The 22296-nt window shown below is 36.1% G+C and overlaps 1 protein-coding gene across 1 annotated transcript; it reads left to right on the forward strand.

The window, feature by feature from the left end:
- Window positions 1-6263: 6263 nt before the first annotated feature.
- On the forward strand, window positions 6264-20490 carry LOC105033810 (RNA polymerase sigma factor sigF, chloroplastic). Its single transcript, XM_010908738.4, has 9 exons — window positions 6264-6478; window positions 9750-9898; window positions 16914-17032; window positions 17144-17368; window positions 17466-17745; window positions 17852-18082; window positions 18600-18740; window positions 18815-19012; window positions 20031-20490. The coding sequence occupies exons 1-9, from the start codon at window positions 6397-6399 to the stop codon at window positions 20316-20318; spliced, it is 1713 nt and encodes a 570-aa protein (XP_010907040.2). The 5' UTR covers window positions 6264-6396; the 3' UTR covers window positions 20319-20490.
- The last annotated feature ends 1806 nt before the right edge of the window (window positions 20491-22296 follow it).

The raw sequence follows: 22296 nt of genomic DNA on the forward strand, positions 1-22296 counted from the left end.
TCCTATGGCTCTATTTAAGGGGAAGAAGACTTCCTTTCTTCCTACAGGCGATTAGGGACTCAAGCCAAAAAAATTGTCGGACTTTTCTTTTTGAAAGCCATGTCGTGCCTACCAGATTTTGGCTTAAACATCATCAGATAGCCAGGTAACAACCGACAATCTTTGATCGATTCTCTTCTCTTTCTTCCTTGGTCATTGGAATTTAGATTCCAACCGACGAACTGGCAGATTTTGGTCAAAAAGGGCACCTAGACTGATTCTCTATTTTTTCTTTGATTTTCACTTTTTTTTTATTATCCAATGGTAGTCGCCGTCGATTGTCGACTTGTAGTCCCCACCTGCACCGCCACAGCTTGCATTTCCAGCCACCCCCATCACATCACTGAGGGAAGCTCCTTGTCTACAAGAAAGAAGAGAAAGAAGAAAAAAAAAAAAAAAAGCTGAGAGAGAGTTTCTCTCTCTTCCTCTTCCTCTCTCCTTCCTCTAGAAGAAAAAGAAAAGGAAGAGGCGAAAAGAAAAAGAAAAAAGAAATAAAAAAAAAGAGAGCTGAGAGAGAGAGTTTCTCTCTCTTTCTTCTTTCTCTCCCCTTCCTATCTATTCCCACATTCCCTCTCTCCATTTAACTCTTTAGTTTCTTTCTCTAGAAAATTTACTCTCTCTATAAATTTTTTCTATAGATTTATTTTTCTATAAAATTTATCTCTTTAAGACTAATCGGATAAAGAACTTTTTTTTGATGATTTTAAATCAAGCTTAATGAAGAACTTTAATCCATGATCATCGAATAGTATGCCAATATCTATATTGGTCATATCTGGATACCATCAAATTGGGTCTATTTGATCTCTATGAAGTTAATTGTATCTTAATCTGATTTTGATTAAATAAAATTATTTGATTGAACTGATATTTGATAGCCTAGCACCATGTTAGCCTCTTCTTGACTTTTATCGAATATTGCTGATTTGATTATTCTCGATCTTTGTTGAACTATCTACATCCTAGTTTGATCATTATCGAATAAAATTATCATTATCAGATTGATTTGGATTGTTGGATGTGACTATCATTTGTCATGTTAACCTTGATTATTTCTATCTTTTTTATTATTAGATTTAATTTTTATAGGGGTATAGTTGTTTTGATAAGAAAATATCCAGTAATAGAATATTATGATGTGATCTATGAATTAAAAATTTTAAAAATAAATTATGAAATTATATAAATTTGTTGGAGTACATATGAGATAAATAATACTATACTTTTTTTAGATTTATCTATAAACTATAAAATATTTTTTATATTGAAATATTCATGATGTATAAATCTGATGCATGTATGAATTATTGAATATATCCTTTTTTGAAATATTAAATGATTTATGATCAAATACATTGAATTCTATATGAATTATACGATCAATTTTGATATCGCATGACTTTATGAATTATTCAATTTAAAATATGAAATATATTTTTGAAAAAATATATTGATTTGAGATGAATTTACTCGCAGTCTGACTATATATAAACTCTACTAGTAGAGGTTAGATGCTGGCACTTTGATATCCTATCAATCTGGCAGTTAGACATTGATATTTTGATATCTTGCTAGTAGGAATTGTGCGCTGGTACTTTGATATCCTACAAGAGGGATGGTTAAATACTAGTACTTGATATCCTATCAGTGGGAGTTATGTACTGGTATTTTCATATCCTAACAATTGGGGTTATGCATTGTTACTTTGATTTAGTTATAGCTGATGATAGACCTGTCAACGGGTCGGGTTCAGGTCAGAACCTGGATATCTAGATTCGGACCCACTCTTAGATACCAAATGCGAACTCGGACCCGAATACCCGATGGGTCTAGCCTTGAAGTACTAGATCCAGACCCTAATGGGTCCCGATATCCGATCCGATTTGGAATCCGAAACTCATATTTAAAATCTCAAAAAAATTAAAAATATACAATAATCTAAAAAAATATCTAAAAATTATACAATCATATGATCATACAAATAAAATTATAAACGTTATTCAAATTTAACAAGTAAAACTCCAATTAAAATATCCAAAAAATATAAAAACATACAATTATAATAACAACATACAATTATAATATATATATATATATATATATATATATATATATATATATCAGGTCTGGGTCTATGGGTCTGGATATTAAATATCCAGACCCTATCCATTTACATGATGATTTATCAGATTTGAATTCGATCCAGATAAACGAGTCCAATACTAATACCAGACTCAGATCCGTCAGGTAAATATCCATAGATCTCGGATCTGGACCTGATCTGTCGACAACTCTAGCTGATGAGATGAATGTTATGTTTTAAAAAAATCAATTTATAAATGAAAATGAATTCATGTTGATCTTATTTTATTTAGTGTTATATGTTTTGAATTGATGTACGTTGCATGATTATTTTTGGTATATTACTATTGCTTGATTTATCTAGATAAAGTATACATTACTTACTAGACCGTCTAGCTCATTACTCTATCAGTTAATTTTACAGATTAGAAAACTAGCTTAACTTAGGTATTCATTATAGGAGAGAGAATTATAGGGTAGAAGCAAACTTTGATATTTTTATTTTAGATTAGGATTGATTGAAATTGGTATAAGACTATAAAATATTATTTTATAAGATATTTGATTTAATTATTTGAATTAAAATTTTTTATGAGTATACAATAGTTTTCATGACCCCTAAACTTACGATCGTGGATCGAGAACGTGACGGAGCTAGAGCGCCAATATATAGAAGATTATAGGATGCATCCAACAAATATTTTCATCCATTGAATCCCAAAAGCTATCCTATATAAATTATTTCAAAACTTCTATAAAACCTCTAAAATAGTTCTTTCGTTTTTATAAGACTGAAACTGGGCTTGGACCGACCTGAGGTCCATCGAGCCGGGCTTTGGGCTAGGCCTGAAATAGTTCCAATCGGGCTTAGACCTAATTATGGTGTTCATTTATCTTTCAGGCCAAGCTTAGATATATCTTGTGACCAGCCCAGATCCGAGCCCAAAATCTAACCCGATTAGGTTCAAATCCAGCATGATAGGCTGAGCCCGAGATTCCATCTAAGTGGAGTCACCCCTTCGAGTCCCTTCTTCATTCTCCCGATCCCTCTTGACTGCCTCCAAGCCCCAACTATCTCTGGACCTCCAACTCACCATTGTCGACGGCCGCCGTGCCACTGTTGTCATCCCCAATGACCCCACCCCAATTTATCGATATTCTTGTCATGAAAAGCATTGACATCTCCATCTCCGAGGGTGACAATATTAATGGTCTCTTTATCTTTATCGAAAACCTCCTCTTTCTTTTCTCACCTTCGTTAGCCTCTTCTTCACCTTCTGTCTTCTACTCGTCAGTGGAATCAAAGCACATAGTTGCTAGTAAATCCCAAACCCTCAAATTTGGAACCTTGCTCCCTCCCTCTAGTCACACAAATACTCCATTTTACCCCATTTTCTCCCCATCGATGCCCTAAATCACCTTCGGTCTCTCATTCTCCAACATTGGAAACTACTTTCGGCAATCGGAGATCGCAGGGGGATTCAGCAGCTGCCATGGATTTCAACTAATTATTCTTATAAATGGATCCTTTGGCAGTCTTAGAGGGAGAAGGGGGAGAGGGAGGAGGTGGAGAACTAAGGGGGAAGAGAGCTTTTTGGATTCTGATTGGATGTTGTATCAAAATTTTCTTCTCCTTCACCACTTCTTTTCTATTCTCCTTTTTGTTCGGGCTTGTGGCCTTGCTGATTGAGACTTTCTCGATCTCTTCTCTTGTCTCTATCCTATCAACGTGTAAAATCATTTCCAACAGTGAGTCGATCTTATTTTTCGTTAGTTTTTATTTTAATTTGATGCAAAATTTGTGGTAATTTTATGGAAGGATTACTCAATCAAACTATCTCATATGTAAAAAGCTCTTTTATTTGGTTGATTTTAAGCTTCATTAGATCAGTTATTCTTATCAGATTACTTATAGCATACTAGCAGTATTGCTTGTGTTCATTGGAGATTGGCGTCACCTTCGTTGATGTCGCTATTATCAACTAGGCCGAGCTCGAGCTCTTGGAGGTTATCATTATCATCGGAGACCTAGTCGTCATCATCGTGGCCAAAACAGATTAGGGCTTAGGATTTTTTTTTCAATTTTTTAAGAGAGGGAAGAGAAATGGTGTGGGTCGTGGGCCGAGCCAATCGGATTCGGGCCGAATTTATGTCTGAGTTTTTCAAAAATTTTTGAACTTAATCGAATCCAAAGCTCGAAAAAAATATTTTAGACCTAGTCCAGACAGAGATATGGCCCGGCCCGCTTCCACCCTACATTCTTATGAAACAACATCCAATTACAAAATTTTGTTATTCGAATTCATTTCGTATAAAGCCATAACCTTACCATATAACTTTTAAAGCTCTCTTCAAAGAGAGTCCAATAACAAAAAAACAAGCGGTGTTTGAAAAGTTTGAATTAAATATTAATAAAACTATGATACAGTAATCCTAAATAATTTTTCCTTTAAAGCATAAACTATTGTAAATTTTGATAAAAGAGTTACGACGTTGCTAGACTGGTGGAAGAAACCGCAATAAGATTCTCCGCTAGGCTTAAATAATGCTAAGCTTCTAAAAAGTTCTAATATTGCCATTCTCTAAGAAAATATTTCTAAAAGGATTTTTTTTTTTAAAGGTTTGGTTTAACCATGCTAAACTTTTATAAAAAAAGATTTCGTTGTTGTTGTATTCTAAGTATGAGATCAAGAGGAAACTCAAGTCAAAATTCCCGTGACCTTGTGCAGAATAAGTGTTTTAGGCCCTCCCAAAATCCAAATCTATGGCAATTTGTTGATTGTAACAAATATTGAACTAGATTGAGAACACGTAATACCAAATGAGTGATAAACATTTTTACGAGGAAGACATATTAATCTTAATTCATATTAAAATCCATCATATACCTAAAGTCCTTTTTTTTTGGTAACAATATACTAAAAAGTCTTTAATAACCATATGCATGCGCTAGTTTATAGAAATCCCGGTGCCTCACAGTATCATGAGATATAACAGGCTATAGCCAGTAAATGAAAATGATGCAAGCCATCAAATTATAATATATGGATGGCTACTAGAAAAATAAATACACCTCAGCAAATCTTTGAATGAAAATATTCTTATCTCAATGAAAACAATTTTTTCTTTGATTTGAGTAACTCTATAAATTGCAATTCCAAAATGAGTAGGGGTTCAACTCTGAATTTTCCGATCACATGGTTTCAGACTTGTGAATTCTGCTATTTTGGTTTCAAAGGTTAATGCCACAGATTCTACTTTCTCCCCTGAATAAATCCACAAAGAATAACTTACCTTTACGAATTCATGAATCATATACTTGCTACTATTCCATTCCTTTGTATGTATACAGTGGTGGAAACCGTTAATCATTTCATGAAGCTCATGAACATGAACACGGAGAAGTGGTTGTTACAGCTGGTGATAGTGATCTCTTGAAAACCACTCTCAATCCAAATTTTTGATCCAGTCGAGCCCAACAAGTAGATGGGCAATTTGGGTTCAGTTCAACCCAACCAAAGTTGCACTCATACTGGCCAGAGAATTGCCTCCCTTTTGTTCCATGGCTGCCGCTGGGTGCCATCCCTTCTCCGTGGCTGGGCCACAGAAAATCTTACACTCCGACCCAAAATACCCAAAGACAATTCCACGGGGCAAGAAGGACGGGGAAAAGAAAAGAAAAGAAAAAAAAAACTTTTAGATAACATTTTCAGCGCACATTCCCCAAGTAATTATTAACCTTAGTAATAATTATAGTATTTTAATTTAAGTGTTATAGTAAAATAATAACTACTATAATGGGTGTCACAAGAGCATTATGATTAAGATAAAAAAAGTAACTGTATTGTCTTTTCACTTATTGTTCTTAAACATGTATTATGATTTTTTTTTTTTTGGTAACAATGGTACAACCCGAAGTCGTTCATGGACCCCCATTCGTTCAGCTCCCTCAACCTCGTTTTCCTGTATGCCGCTTCCGTCTGGACTCCGTTACAACATAACGCGAAGATACCGAGTCATTATTTTTTAATGATTATAAATTTATAACGTCGTCCTTTAATAAAACGCCAGGGAGAAAAGATTAAGGAGAAGGGCATATTGGTAATAATGGTAACGCAGCGTCAGCCTTCCCTCGCTTCACTAGCAGCGGTACAAGAGTACCTCATCCATTACGCTGGAGGGGCTGCCGTGCCAATCTTTTTATGATATAGATTAATAGATAGATAGGGTGGAGAAGAATACGTTCATCATCCCAACTCAAAATTCTTCCGAGAGATGGAGGCTGGAAGGAGGCTCCTCGCTTCTCCCCCACCCAATCCCACAAGAACCCATCTTAGAAATCGCTCCCCCACTTCAGGTAATTCTCTATCGGTAATCCTACGGTTCATTTGAAATTTCTTTTTTTGAGATGTTTCATTTGTCTTCTTGATTTTACTAAGCTTGAGCGGTGAATCTAGTCTTTATATTGATTGAATATAAGATGTTGTTTTTTTTTTTCTTGAAGGATTTTGATAGATCAGGCCGTTAATTTAGAGCTGGTTAGATTTGCAGTTGGATTTCTTGTACCATAAACATGACCGAAAACCTTAAACTCTCTCATTATTTGATTTGGTGTGTACAATTTAAAGGGGTTAAGTCTACAACATCAATGAGTTAGACACACTCCTAGCTCTGTGCTTAGCTGTATAGGATTTGTGTTTTCTTTTTCATTTTAGAAACACGGGATTTTCTTCTTTGTTTTTCTCCGGTTAGAATGCATAAACAAGATTTGATCTACTCAAGGAAGAATATTCATAGTTTTTATTTTGAATTTTAAATGCGTCTAAAATGATCAAAGAAATGCAAAGAGAAGGGTTTAGACGAGCCGAATTGAAGAATGCTAGTTGCTATCTTTAAAGGAATATTTGCCACTCGAAACATCTATGCTCTGAATAAAGATAGCCACATGAAACCCCTTAGGACGTTCCCTTCATTGATGCACTCAACTTCAGAATGCAGATGGTTCCTTTTCAATCACAATGATTAATGCTATGCAGTGTCTTATTACTTGAGATTATGAAAGCAAGAAGAGGAAAGCAAGCAGCAGAAGTGAAGCCCGTTTTACACTGAGAAGAATAGAGGGTCGAGAAAATGGTTGAAGATCTTCAGAGCAGAGAAAAACAGACTATGAAGATGTTTGGAGAGAAGTATCAGCACATCACACTAAGCTGTTCTGCTTTTCTGGGTGCATCCACCCTGTTCTTGTATCGTCTGACTTGTTCCTTCCTATTATTCTCTCTCATCTTCAGCTTTTTCTTAATAGCCCTTGTAACTATTAATGTATCTGGTTGATAAATCTGGAGAAGTGTCTCACTTCCTCCATTTTCACTCAAAAAACCGAAAAAAAAAAAAAAGAAAAAAGAAAGGAGTATTCATGACCTCCAGTACATAGGGTTCTGGCAAACTTCTCTGAGCATACAGAGACCTACCTAATTTAAGCTCCTCTGGGGTACACGGCAATAGAGGAGCAGGTTAAAGAATATTTTTCTTGTAGCTGCATATTTGTAGAAAAGAGAAGAACAAAAGGTAACATATTAATCTACCGAAACTCAAAAGAGAATTGGGAGTTGGATGTAAATAAGTAAAGAAACATGTGGATGGAGTTTTTGGATATAAGGTGTAGTGTGGGAGGACTTATGTAAAATGAGAGAGAAATGTCCGCTCTTCATTTATTTTCTACCAAGCATTTTGATGGAATATATAAGGGATCATGTGTTAACTTGAGATGTCTCTTTTAAACAAAGGACCACACAAAACAAAATTATAAAGAAACAACTCACATAATACAGATACAAGATTAGTTTGAATTACATTAGTTTGGTAAGTACATACACTACCATCTTCTTTTATAATATAATTTCTCATAGTCTTGGACCATGTCCAATTCTTATATATTGGAGTCCAAAAGATGGAGGTTGAATAGCAACTATAAAGCTTTCTTGTGTAATCCTCAAATGCATCCAAAGCACAAGTCTTCCTAATAGTTTGCAGCTTAAGCACTCGTGCCATATGGATGGTAAGGTAATTTACTCAGAAACTAGTGATTGATTTAGTCGTTCAATTAGATTGTTTCTACTCATTGAACAACTTAGAATTCATGAAATTTGGTACCAGCCTAAACCAGCCAGTACACCCCATACCGAGCCAGATTGGCAGGGAATCGGGACGATTCGGCCGAGAAAATGGTACACCAGAGGAGAGAGAGGAAAAGAGAGGAAGAGAGAGAGGAGGGGAGAGAGACAGATCACGACACCGTCGGAGGCTAGCGGTGGCTCACTGTGGCTGCCGGAGGACCTCCACCATAGCTTGATGTCACCTAATAGGGTTTTTAAACGAGAGAGAAAGAGAGAGGGGGAGCGATGGTACCGGAGAATCGTGCAGCCGGTGAAGAGGCTGTCGGAGGGCATCGGATGGCTGTCGTGGCCATCAGATGGCCGTCGTGGCCATCAGATGACAGAAAATGCACGGACAAAGCTGCAGTCGTGGAACAGAGGAGACCGTCACTGTTTCTTCATTGCGTTCTTTTAAAAATACCGATGAATAGTAAAGCTGGCAAGCTTCACTGAAATGAAGTCGGCAAATCCATTACGTAAGTGAAGCCAACAAACCCATTGCCGGCTTTACTTTTTGAGATTTTTTAAAAAAATTAAAAATGGTGAAGCCGGCAAATCCACTATCGGCTTCACCGTAATCTGGATTTTTTTAAAAAAAGACCTCATGAAATAGGAGTGATCACCCATGTTTCACATTCGTGGCACCGCAGGCATCGAGTGCACCATCCAGCGGCCACGACAGCCAGCGGAGGCCTCTGACAGCCTCTCTGACAGCTTTCCCTCCCCGATGGCTTCCCCTCCCTCCTTTTCTTTCTTCTTCCCTCTCTCTATCTCTCTCTTTCTCTCTTTTCTTCCTCCCGGTTCGCTTCCTTTGGTTTGTGTTAGTTCGTGCCGATCCGGTCGATACGGATCCGTACCACTGATCGATCGGCACGGAATCCGATACCGAGTCCTCGAACCTTGGCTTAGATTGCATCAAAGGTAATTACCATATTGGCACAACACCATTCCCCTTTATATTTCCTAAACAATAGTCCTATACAGATGCTTAATAAGTTAAATAGCAAAATTCTTTTCAGGTCTAACAAAATTCAAATAGATTGCCTGATGTTTAAAATGATATCTTATTGATTGATGTCTCGATGCAAGAGTATTTCATTTTTGCATTTGTTTTTTTAATCACATTTCTCAATTGTTGCTTTACAATCAACATAAAAAATGACTAGTAAGTGTATTCATAAAATAGTTTTTTGAATCATTAATCTTCAGAAGGTGGAGTGTCTAATGCTATACTTTCAGCCTCCATAGTGCTCATAACCTAATTCTGGATGATGGACAATCTTTATCCTGTGTCTTGGATTAAGCTCCTTATGGAGCACAATCATACTCTTCCAGTCATTAAAAGGCCTCATGGAGCATGATCATAATCTTGTTAAATTCTAATATATTTACTTGCATCTTGATCAGCTGGCTTCCTAATCCTCATTCAATGTTAGTTCTCTAAGAACATCGTCTGCATATTGTTTTGTTTTGTAGTTCCAATGCTACATGATCAAGCAAGTTGGACAAATACCTCTGTGCCAACTACACCTATAGCTTGTCATTTTCCTATATCAGTTCTTTCACATGAACAACATGATGATTATAAAACCAACTGTATCAGCAAGGAAGAAAAAAATGTCCAGGTAAATCTCCTTGCGTTATTTTTATTGTAGCACACGCAACCTTGCATGCACATGCATATTTACACTGTTTGTGCTAGCAATAGTGTTATTCATAAGTTGATTTTATTGAAAGTTGATTTGAGTCGACACTCGACACTGCTATTACCTGTTTTTTTCCTTTCTTTTCAATTCTTATACTTTTGATGTGTATTGTCAACCTTTTGAAGAAGAAATTGCTATAGATCAAGTCAGAATATTTAATTGTACTGCTATTCATAATATTTGATGATATTGTTTAATATGCAATATAAGAGGCACGCTGTCTCATATCTTGTAGACTATAAAATTGTTTAAATATTTAACATTCCAAATACTTTTCTGTGATCTCATCTTTAATTTCCAATCCTATGGCTTGGTAAAAGGGTGTCCGAGTTCATGAGGTTCTTGCAACTGCAGGGTTTGGAAGTATAAAAACGAAAATTTGACAACCGAAATAAAAAATTCTTAATAGCTATGTACAACACAACTTTGTATATTTTCATCATGTTAAAACAAGGCCACAAGATGCATAGTATCTCATGATCTTGTATTAATTTTCAAAATATATTACATTGAGAAGTAATGCTTCAGCATATTGTTTTTGTTTTAATAGAGACAAATCACATGCTTAACATCATTAGTCCTGTGGTTATAATAACGGCAATTGTTGATTGATTCATTTTGATTCATAGTTATGAACATATTCCTTGTGCCATTCGGTGTGGTTACTTCTTCCAGTTGTTGTTACAAATTAGTGACTCATACTCTTTTTGGTCACTGTTCAAGAGCTCCAGCAAGTTTAATTCTTGTTAACTTGAAACTGTTCTTTTTCAAACTTCTACTCTTTTTTCTTACACACAGACTCTAGGGAGGGATCAGTATTATATTGGACTCAAGAGTTTGACACCTTAACATCAACCTCAGCCAACAAGCCTTATCTATATGGGTTTAGCTTCATGGATTAAAGCACAATCGATCTAATGTTTGCATCATTTTATTGCAGGTTTTTGACTTGAAGTTAACCCTTTATATTTGCATTGACTTCTTGGACAAAGCAATTTTGGGCAAAAAGGGGCCTTTTGTGAATCTTAGAAGGCTAGTTGGTGGCTTGGGAGATGTACCTAATTGGTGATGCAGTTTAGAACAACTAGGAAGTAGTGTTGTACTAGGCCCTTGGGCTAGTTGCTGGGACATCATTGGACAAACAATTGACCTCTAAATATCTTGCCTAGACTTGATTGCCCTGATGTATGCATTGCCTTGGTAGTATTTTTGTTTTGCTAGGTGATATCTAGAACTAGGAGCCATTGCTTACGGCAATGGGAAAAGTCTTGGGTTGACAAGCGCGTTTGAGTCCTGGAGAAGCCATTTTGTGTACAAAAATGCCAAAGGTTAGGTCTATTCCCAATTTGCTCCCGAGACCCTGGATTGTGGGAACCATAACTTGGTAGTGTTTTTCAGGTGACATCTTGAGTTATGTATATAAAGTATGTTCTTGTGGTTCTTGACGATAAAATATACTGATGCTATTGTGGAAATGTCATCAGTCATATTATAACCTAATCAGATTGCTTCAAAAACACTAAATAAAGATAATTTGTCCAAAATTTTACCATAGCTTTAGGCTGTAGCAAGTTGGATGATAGAGGCTCAACAATCTCTGCCCGGTTGACCGAAAAGAAATGTGCGGAGATGAGAATGAATCACACTGAGAAGAGAGGATATCTATTAGTAAAAAGGGAGAAAAAGCTATGTGTAGAAGGCTCCAAGAAGGGGGTAAAAGAAAAAAGAAAGCTCTTTGGTTCTCAAAACTGTTATCCAACTTTGTACAGAGCACTAGACCCTATTTAAATGAGAAATAGTAACCAAACAAACAGAAACTAATAGCCCCAAAAATGACAGTTGGCCTGGGGTTATTAGGAGAGTAGAGAAGGAAAGGGTGGGTGGGGCATGCGGATGCCCAAGAGGGTTGGGGTGGTCTCTCTTTCTCTCTCTAGTTTTCTACTGGTTATAAAGAACTTGAGATTAGGTGGCATGACACTTGATTACTTGTCACTTCTTATCTAGGTTCTTCACACTGAAATTAGATTGATCTAATCTCCATTTTGTTTTAAAATAAGCAGTAATGCTGAGAATAGAACCAACTTAAACTGAAATAAAGCAGAGTTTCATCCATAAAGACTTTATCATCTCAATCTCATCAATCCTATGGCCACCATACACGTTGGTGACAGTATGATCGACTGAACCAGTCCCCCAACCATGCCTACCTGAGATTAGTTTTAATGGACAAGGATCCTTGGTTTTATCATGACTTTGTAGAGTGATCAACTAAGTATTCTAGAATGTTCTTTGTATCTTGGCATCCTATACATCCCATATGTATGAAGAAGACATACTATACCATTAATTCCTTTTCTAATGTTGATGGCTTTGTTACATTACTATCTCCTAGAATATCTTTGTATGTCATGTTTGTGGATATATTGCAAATCCTTATTATTTATTATATTTTGTTGGTGGTTAGTTCATCTTGGCCGATTAAATCTTTCTTAAAGTCTAAGGGTAGGCTTAGCCCTTGCTGTAGGATTCATATGAAACTTTATCTCTTTCTGTTACTATTAGTTTTTGTATCCTCTTCTTTGCCAAGTCTCTACATCTAACTCATGTCATTGGTCTGAGAACAGTACAACTGCTTAAATGAAAGTATAAGCATTAGCTTTTTCATCTTATTGCACCTTATGATCTTGAACTTATGATCAAGCATTTACTATATGACTGTTATGGAAATCACCACATGCCAAATATAACCATCATATGCCCTACCTTGAAAACAAAAATTGCTCTATAATAGGCTTGCTCATGGGATTCTCCTGTTTGCCTTGAGATACTGATGTATTTTAATCAAAGTTTCAGCTTCTCAATCATTTCTTCAAGCAGGGAGTTCATGCTAACTTCAATTTTATGGTCAATGCTTTTTCTTCCTATAGCTAACTTGAATATGAGACTCATATATTTATAGCAATGACTTGATGGTAGGCAGGTATGAATTTCTTTTGTCTCTTTGCTACTATTTAATTTGTTGACTGCTCATGATACCAAAGCCAATAAATCATGTGGTTGATTACTTGCACAAGTCACATGGTAATCTCATAATACAACCCTTCCAAAAGCTTACAATCGAAGTTTGTGCTGTATCATGTTGTGGTGATTACTCCATTGTAATCTTTGAACCCGAAATGGATTTTTTTAGGCTAGTAATAGCATTGAGTTCAAGAGTTTAAATTCATGGGTGGTTTATTTACTTTAAAAGCTGCTGATTCAAAATTTAGATGTTGGAATGGATGTACAAATTTAACATCTTCAAGCTTAGGATTTAGATGCAGATATGTATAAATTAGTGTTAGCATACAATCTAGAGCTTTTCAATTTTGGAAAGAAAGTTCCTGTGCTATTTTCCAGGTAGACCTCATCGTAAAAGTGGAACTAGGTGATAACTGCATTATAGTAACATCTTTGTTGATGGTCTGGCCTCAGACATGTGAATTCTAAGTCTGATAACTGTTGTGAAACCACTTTGGTATTTGCCATGCTGCCTCACTTTAATGGCTTTAGTTAAATCACTCTGGCAACCTTGGAATTGTTGTCGAAACTCGAAACCGTATAAGTAGGGTGGCAATCCTCTAATGTAGCAGTGGAAGTTAGATATATGTAGTAGGTTACTAATTATGATTGGTCAACCTGCAGTGTGTTGTATGAACCTAATTGTTTGTTATTTAGGGCTCTTGTCGATAAGAATACCCTTGTTCATTAATGCATATTAAAAAAAAAAAAAAACAAACCTATATGATAATGTGTCACTTGGCATCACTTTCATTTTTCTATTTTCTGTTTTTCTAATTTTAAAAATAAACATGTTTGTATAGTTAGTTATTTTAAAAAATAAACATGGCAATTATGGTGGAGATAGTGGTAGTAGCAGTGGAGGTAGTGGAGATGGTGATGGTGTCCGTGACTGGTGGTGATATGGCAGAAATGGTGACGAAGGTGGCATTGCTGTGGTGGAAATGATAGCCACAGGGGTGGTGGTGACGGCAGGATACTAGTGATGTGGTGCAGGCGAGGATGCTAGTGGTAGTGGTGTGGAGGCGGTGATGATAGTGATGGTGGCGTTAGCTGTAATGATAGTGGAAGTGTTGGCAATGTGATGGAGGTGGCGATAATGATAGCATTGTTGTGGTGGTGGTGGTGGGGTAGCATCAAAGGTCGCGGTAGCGACGACGATGGTGGAGGTGATGTTTGTGGTGATGGTAAAAATGAGTTTCTTGTTTAAAGTAAAGATTTTTTTAATCATTTTTCTCGAAATAATAGAAATGAATTTTGAAGAATAGAAATAAAAATAGTAGCATCAAACATGTTTTTTTGTCTCGATTTCTGTCATTTTATTTTTAAAAATAGAAAATAAGAAATCAAAATGACAATAAATATGCCTAGAAAAGGTGGCCTAGTGCATGAGGCTCCCACTATTATGGGGTCTAAGAGGGTCAGAAATACAAAGCCTCATTTTCTTGTGTAGAGATGTTTTAATTTTTCGAACCCATGACCTCTGTGTCACAATGAGGCAACCTTACCTTTGTACCAAGGCTCACTCTCTTTCCAAACAAGCTTAAATATTTATTTGTTTTTTGGGTTCAGGTAAGTGTTGACGCATATCAACATATTGTAAGCATAACCATAGCCATCAAGCAATTTCACAATTATCTGGAGTCATCTTGTTAAATCCTCATTCTCCAATAATTTATATTTGGATCTATTTTTAATGTAACTGACATTTGAAACAAATACCCTGTGGATCAGGAACTACTTTTCAGTTGCAAGTGTGTGGTTTTAGTTTAGATCATAGCCTTCATCTTTGATGAGTTTCTTTCCTAGTTTGATTGGGAAAAATGTTGGGTTTATTATATTACGTCTGCTCTTGAAGTAAAAGAGAGTGGTTCTGCATTATAGGACAGTTTTATTGAACAACATATTTGCTTTTAGAGTCTTCTTTGGTGTTCTCTTCAGGAGTTTGCTCAGCAGTTCATGCATGTCCCTTGGTGTCTGATGGGCGTGATATTTTAGATGCAGTCTTAGCTTTCAAATGCATGCAATAAATGAGGGTGCAAAGATCAAATGACAATTAGCCTATGGGAGTATTAGTTTATTGTGCATACATGCATGTGGAGCTTGTGGGTGCAGTAGTTTTGTGAGATGAGTTGATATGTTGTGTGTAATGATTGGGATTTGCAAAATTTCTTTCAATGAAAAGGTTAACTTGGCGTTGGTGCTTATGATGGGATGTAGGTGCTTGTAGATTTGATGACAATGAAGGCACAGGTGAAAGTTGTGGTGGTTATTTTTGGTAGAGACTAATCATTTTTGATGTGTATATTGTTCTTTCACTACCTGTGGGAAAGTAAAATTCTTGATTTCTGACAAATTCTGGACATGGTACTTAGACATCAAGGGCAAATTGCACTTGAACAAAACAAGTGGATGCAATGGTGGTAGCTGATTGATTGTTTCATGATGCAACTTATTCTTCTGCTTGGGACTAGCAAGGGGATAGAAACACTGATAAGTTTGCTATGTTACAGGTATGATGGTCAACGGGCAGGTCAAATGTTTTGTGTTGTTTCAGGATTCAATTGTTAATCTGGGGTAAGATAGTTGGCAGTCAACTGTCCATCACAGAGGACACTGAGGAGTCAAAGGATTAAAAATTAGCACATCTTGAAGGATGAAGCTCAATGAATTCTATGAGAAAGAAATTTATTAATTTAAGCTGTGTGATACATGAAATTAGATTAGAAGATTCAAGCTTGGATGAAGCAAAGATCATCATGTAGGGTCAAACCTAGAGATTTCTAATGCTCTGTTTTAGGACTTGCTTGGTACTAAAATTTCTTCACATGCGTGTTTGTGGGTATATATGGGTGTCTGAGGTGCTCCAAACATGCACACTATGTTAGTGAGATTGAGTATGCTACACATTGGCAATGGTGCATGAATCTGACTGCAAAAGAGGACATGGTAGCCACTCATGTTGGCATTGGAATAGGATTACTAGATTTTGCGTCACCTGGACAAGATGCTAATGGTTTAAATTGAATGTTTGTTTATTCCCATTCTTATCCTGCTGCAATCCCATTGTATTCAAATCCAATGTTGAGACATCAGTTCTGACATCTCGTTATCTGCTCCCACCCTGCTTTGCTAAGTGCATGTTGTGCACATGTATGTCTATCTGAGAAACATTCATGCTTCAAATTCACCATAAATCTGTGTCTAGGACCTTAATAGTTCTTCTTTATTTCTCCTTTCTTTAGTAGGGTTGATGCATTATGTTTGTTGACAATTTTTTCATCTCAAATTCTTTGTGAATGTAACTGCTACAAAGACAAGAAGCCTTCCATGTAAGTGTGTGCCCAACTTTTAAGGTAGGAAAAGCAATCATCTTGCGTCCATTGGATACACTTGTTAATGCGAGTTGAATCTCATAGATAACCATGAAGAGACTTTTCAAAACTTTGCAAGCTGGGTGTTGAAGATAGTACTGTTCAACTTAGAGGGTGAGGAAAATCTCTTACTAAAATGCCATTCCTTCGGAGGATCTTATCATTTTACCAATAAACAGCAACAGAAAGAACTTCTGACGCAACTTTGATCTAATTATAACTGAGAATTCTTCATTTTTTGTGAGCTAAAACATTTTTGTGACATAATAATTTGAATTTTGAACTATTGCCATCTACTTTCATCGCTTTAAATTCTTAAGTGTGGCACCTAAGAAATGTCTATTCTATGGCCCCACTGACTTTATTTTGCTCTGACTTTGTAGTGTTCATGCAAAGGTTGATTTGATTAAATCTCCGGCAGGAGAATCATATTTATTTTTGTACATTTCTTTTACCCATAGCATTTATACCCTTAAATTTTAACATTAGAAATAACACAGGACAACCAGCAAGTTAGGAGTGGAAGATCATGTTATGAGGAGAAGGAAAAGTGTGAATTTGCCCAATATTTGAGATACTCCAAACAGCAATTGCTTTATCATCAGGTTTTCTGGTATCCGTAAGATAACTTGGGCTCATCTCTCTTGTTATGATCAATTATTTTACATGAATTTCTTAACACTGGTTTGTTTATTTCTCAACCTTTTCCTGTTTCAATTGTGTGTTTCAGATTTCTGTCTCTGTACACTGAGGAGAAGACTCCATTAGCAATGGCCGTGGAACCAATAAAAAGTGATAGCAAAGGAGTGCAGTTGGAGAATTGTGCAGATTTTGTGAGACCAACAGAGGTTCTTGCCCTTGTTAAAAGAGCCATGATGGCCTCAAGAAAAGCAGCGTCATTAATGGAAGAGTCCAACATCTTAGCAGCTGAATTTGATGAATCACATTTTCTTAGGTTTGGTTCTCATTAGTTTAATGCCTTTGTTCTTTTCCTGCTTAAGATTTGATGTTCTTATCCTGTTATGGTGAACTATAATATCTTCTGTTTTCAGTTTGAACCACAGAGGATCCACAGTGGATATTTCCATCAAAGAGGTAATGGCTGTTAGATCAAAACGATTATTGGAGAGGCGGTCCAAGAAACGCAAGGTTGGGAAGAATTCAAACAATGTTGCCCGTGAGGTCTCGAAGCTGATGACCTCAGACATGAAAGAAAAGATAGATAAGGGTCTTATTAATCAAAATGACCCCCTCAGATTGTTCTTGTGGGGTCCTGAGACAAAGCAACTATTAACAGTCAAAGAAGAAAAGGATTTATTTGTTCAGATACAGGTATGTCTTCTTCAGATGCTCTTTTGCGAGTTTCAGAATTATTTGTGTGGACTTAAAAAGTATAGTGATGTTTGTTAAAAGGTGCTCAACAACCCTCTGCTGACAGGATGTTGTGAGATTGGAAGAAGTTCAACAGAGACTTCGGTTGCAATTTGATCGTGAACCAACACTATCGGAGTGGGCTAAAGCTGTTGGAATGAGTTGCCAAGTTTTGCAATCTTGCCTTTCTTCTGGAAAACGTAGTCGAGAGAAGATGATTAATGCTAATTTACGTCTTGTGGTACATGTGGCTAAACAGTATGAAGGGAAGGGCCTCAGTGTTCAGGATCTGCTGCAGGTTGGCCAGTTTTCTCTGCATGCGCATGTGTCGTTTCTCATTGTTAAGTGGCTGTAGCACTTCATTTTGTTTTTGTTCCTGTATCCTGGGAACTAGGGTTGTCCTTGGAATTGCTCCACGCTATATGCTGAAAGTTCTGCTAAGCTCCTTTCTGGGGGTGGGGGTTGTGGGTTTGGGGGTGGGGAGAGCAAGTTTTCATATTTCATATCCCAAATAACTGTGAAACTTGCCAGCACACCCCCCCCGCCCGAGCAGTTACGGAATGCGCTGAGACTTGGTTTATAATAATACAAAAATCCAACACATCAGTAATGCACAATACATGTCATGCCTGTAACAGCTGGACATGGCAGTACTCTTTATTTGCTCTATTGACAAATTCCTTGTTGGAATTTTTGACTAATATATAAGCATTTTGATCTGATTTTTTTTTTTTCATTTTCACATGTATTTCTGATTTTTCTAATAGTAATCTCTTATCTATCCTTAAAGCATCAACACATTTGTGTTATTGTAGGAGGGAAGCCGGGGCCTTATGAAGAGCCTGGAGAAGTTCAAGCCAAAAGCTGGATGCAGATTTGCAACCTATGCATACTGGTGGATACGACAATCAATTAGGAGAGCCATATTTTTGAATTCACGGGTCATTCGTTTGCCGGTATGACTTTTGTCGTGCCTGATCCTTGGTGCTTTTATATGATTTTGTTCTTTTAATACATGATGTTGTTGCAGGAGAATGTGTTCGGACTTTTGAAAAGGATAAAGAACGCAAGAAGACTATTCATTCAAGAAGGCCATGCCCCAACAAATGAAGAGATAGCAAAACGGGTTGGCATCAGTGTTGAGAAGTTGGAAGCTCTGTTGCTAACCACTAGAAACCCAATCTCAATTCAGGAATGTGTTTGGACAGATCAAGATGTCAAATTTCAGGTGCCTGCACTTTGTAATTTCATCGTAGATAATTATTCTTGACATTTAGTTACAAAGAATACTAATAACAATATGGTATAATTAATAATGTTTTAACAATTTTTCTAGCTCCCTAATGGAAAAATTCTAGTGCTATGCCTCCTTTAGAACTCGTTGCATGTGCCCATATCGTCCCAGTTAGTTTTTTGTGGCTTTATCTATGCAATTCATATGCCTTACCTAACATAGTAGTTTCTCACTCTGTCCTAATTTTACCACAGCTCCATTTCAGCGTTCTTCTATGTGCACCATGCATCTTGTTTGCTTTGACTGCCTTTGTAACCCAACATTTTGAGCTGTACAAGCGAATGGATCTTATTACCATTTTATATATTTCTATTTTATTCATTAATACATGTGTTGGCTACATAACATTCAAGAAGCAATACTCCATCCACATAATCATATGTTGGATCTCTGTTTCAGTTTGTCTATTCATTCTCTCGTATTAAAATCCAGTGGAATGGACCTGATCATAAAGTGATATGTTTTGGTTATTGATTTTTATATTGGGGAACTTAACAATTGGTTCTTTCGTTTAACTTATTTTGTTTAGCCAGCAATAATTATGCTTAGTTCTTGTACGTAGTTAGGCATTTTTAGACAGTCATGTTTGTTCCTGAGAAAGTTTATGCATAGAAGAGCTGAACGTAAAATGGTCATTGAAATTAAGGGCTGGGAATAAATTTTCAGTCAACAGGGAGTAAACCATAAATGGTTGTCCATCTAAAAATGGTAGTCTCTAGGGTATTTTATATTCTTTTTCATGTATTTTCTAGATTCAATTTCAGATATTTCCTTCTCTGTTCTCTTATCATTCATGCGAGAGTTTGGAACAAATTTCTCCTATATGAGTTGCAGAATTCAAACATTTTTCTTAAACAAAAAGCAATGCTTCTCTGAATTTTTCATCAATCAAGTGGCTGCTATCTAGTATTCAGTGATGGGCTCGATTTCTCATCCTCATTAATTCTAGCAGGAGATCACAGCAGATCCTGGTGTAGAAACTCCAGAACTCAGCATAGCTAAACAGATGATGAGGCAGCATGTGCGCGGTCTTCTTAGGATTCTCAAACCCAGGGAGAGGCAAATAATTCAATACCGTTTTGGAATCCCCAACAACGAGCAGAAATCACTTACAGAGATTGGCGCAATGTTCGGCCTGTCAAAGGAAAGGGTAAGGCAGCTAGAAAGCCGGGCACTCGACAAGTTGAAAGGCTGCCTTCCAAGCCATGGGTTAGGGGCATATCTAGAATTGCTCCTCTAGGTTCTCATTACCGACAAATCTTGAAATTATTTTATCTATATCCATTAGGTCAGTATATATTTGTAACGGACTGTACATACATACTAATTCCTTCGTATGTCTCACAAACTCAATGATGAAAGGAATTCTTATCTTGGCATCAAGGAAGGTTGCACAAAATAGCTTGATAGTAGTGCTTGACTTGTTATCTTCAGTGCTCCAGTGAATCATGTTTTATCATTTTACTGTCTGATTTAAAAACCTCTTGTCTAATCTGGCATCGTAAGCAGCTGGTCTTTTCAACATCTAAACAGATCTCCTCAGTTTCTTCAGATACATACTTTTTTCTCGACTATGAAAATGCCATTGAGACCTAAGAAAAATATGAGATGTATGTTTTGTCTGGATGATGAATATTTATTTCACTATCATATGATATATATACATTTACACACACACACACACACACACACATATATATATATATATATATATATATATAATATATATATATATATAATATATATTATATATATAAATAAGTATAAGTATATATATAACAAGATTATACTTGGTCATTTTGGAGATTTCTAATGCATGCATCAAATAGTCAAAAATTGAACAGTCTAAATAAAATAAAATTAGATATATTTTTTGATCATTTGGTACATAGACTAGGAGTCTCAAAATTATGTGATTTTTAATATGCAAATAGGTTTGAGGTAGTAGATCATATTTAATAATTTGGATCATTGATATAGAATCTCTATTGTCCAATTTCGATCTAACTGATTCTGAATCTAAATCCGATCGATCTTATCTAAATCTGTCCCATACAAACATACGTGTACACACACATAATTTTTATCTTTTTACCATGATGCAAAATGTGGTGAAAGTTATGAAGCCCAGTACTTTAAATTCGATATCTTATTTCTTCCCTTTGCCTAATCCTAATAAATTTGTTAGATAATTTTGTAAACCAGTAATACAAAGTGAGTTTTGGTGGTGGATCATGTCAACATCACTGACTGAAATTTATGCCGTTCATGAACAAAACTTTTGTGTTGGGTCTACTAGTACTGGGTTCTTCACAAATTTCTTCCATGAACTCTGCTTGCTCTTGAAACTCTTCTATACCACTCTACACATGGAGAGATGGAGCATCCCAGGTTGATTCAATGAGTGAGTTCTTTATCTCATGGTTTGAAATGATAGTGAAGGTTCATCACTCCTGAGTTTGGTTTCTGGTGATTCCATATTCTTCTCGAAACAAAGTTTCCATGTTGAAGAAAAATCAAGTCCTTTGAAGGAATCGAAAATGAGATGATATAAGAGAAATAAGCATGTGGTTGTCTCATAGCCAAAGAACTTCACTAAGGTGAAGTAGACCCAAGGACAACATAAACATACCAAAAAGATACATCAATTTTCTAAGTTCTTTGAATGCATCACAGCCCCTGCAAAGGCAGAGACCTCACCTGATCCAAGCCTGTTTGTGAGGAATTTAAGGTACTTTATATGCTTATTTTTCATCTTACTTTACAGGAATTTTCTAGGTTTATTTCCTCATGTAAATTCTTCACCTTTTTTTTTTTTGGTATAAAAATTCTTCACCTTTTGCATTGCATGCTTTTCAGCGCTTCTGCAATACAAAACATTAGAATTGCAAGAGTCTTTGGGGAAGCATTTGCTTCTAATTTTATTCATCTTGGTCATCATTCTAGACTTGTAAGATGCTTTTGAATATACTACAAAATCATTATATTTTGTAATGTTATATACATTTTTAAAAAGCAACCTATGATCTCATTATGGTACTTGTTTATGCAATGAGATTTCATAAAAGTCCAAAAATTATGCAGCTCGAAGTTTTGTTGGAACTTAATTTCTAAATTCATAATTAAGTTGCAACCTTGTTGGACATTAAAGTTGAGCTCTAGTTAACTCCAAAATTAGAATACCTAGAAAACTTGATTAAAAATTTATAAGTAAAGCT

This window comes from Elaeis guineensis, chromosome 4 (genome assembly GCF_000442705.2).
Source record: "Elaeis guineensis isolate ETL-2024a chromosome 4, EG11, whole genome shotgun sequence".
Classification (NCBI taxonomy): Eukaryota; Viridiplantae; Streptophyta; class Magnoliopsida; order Arecales; family Arecaceae; genus Elaeis; species Elaeis guineensis.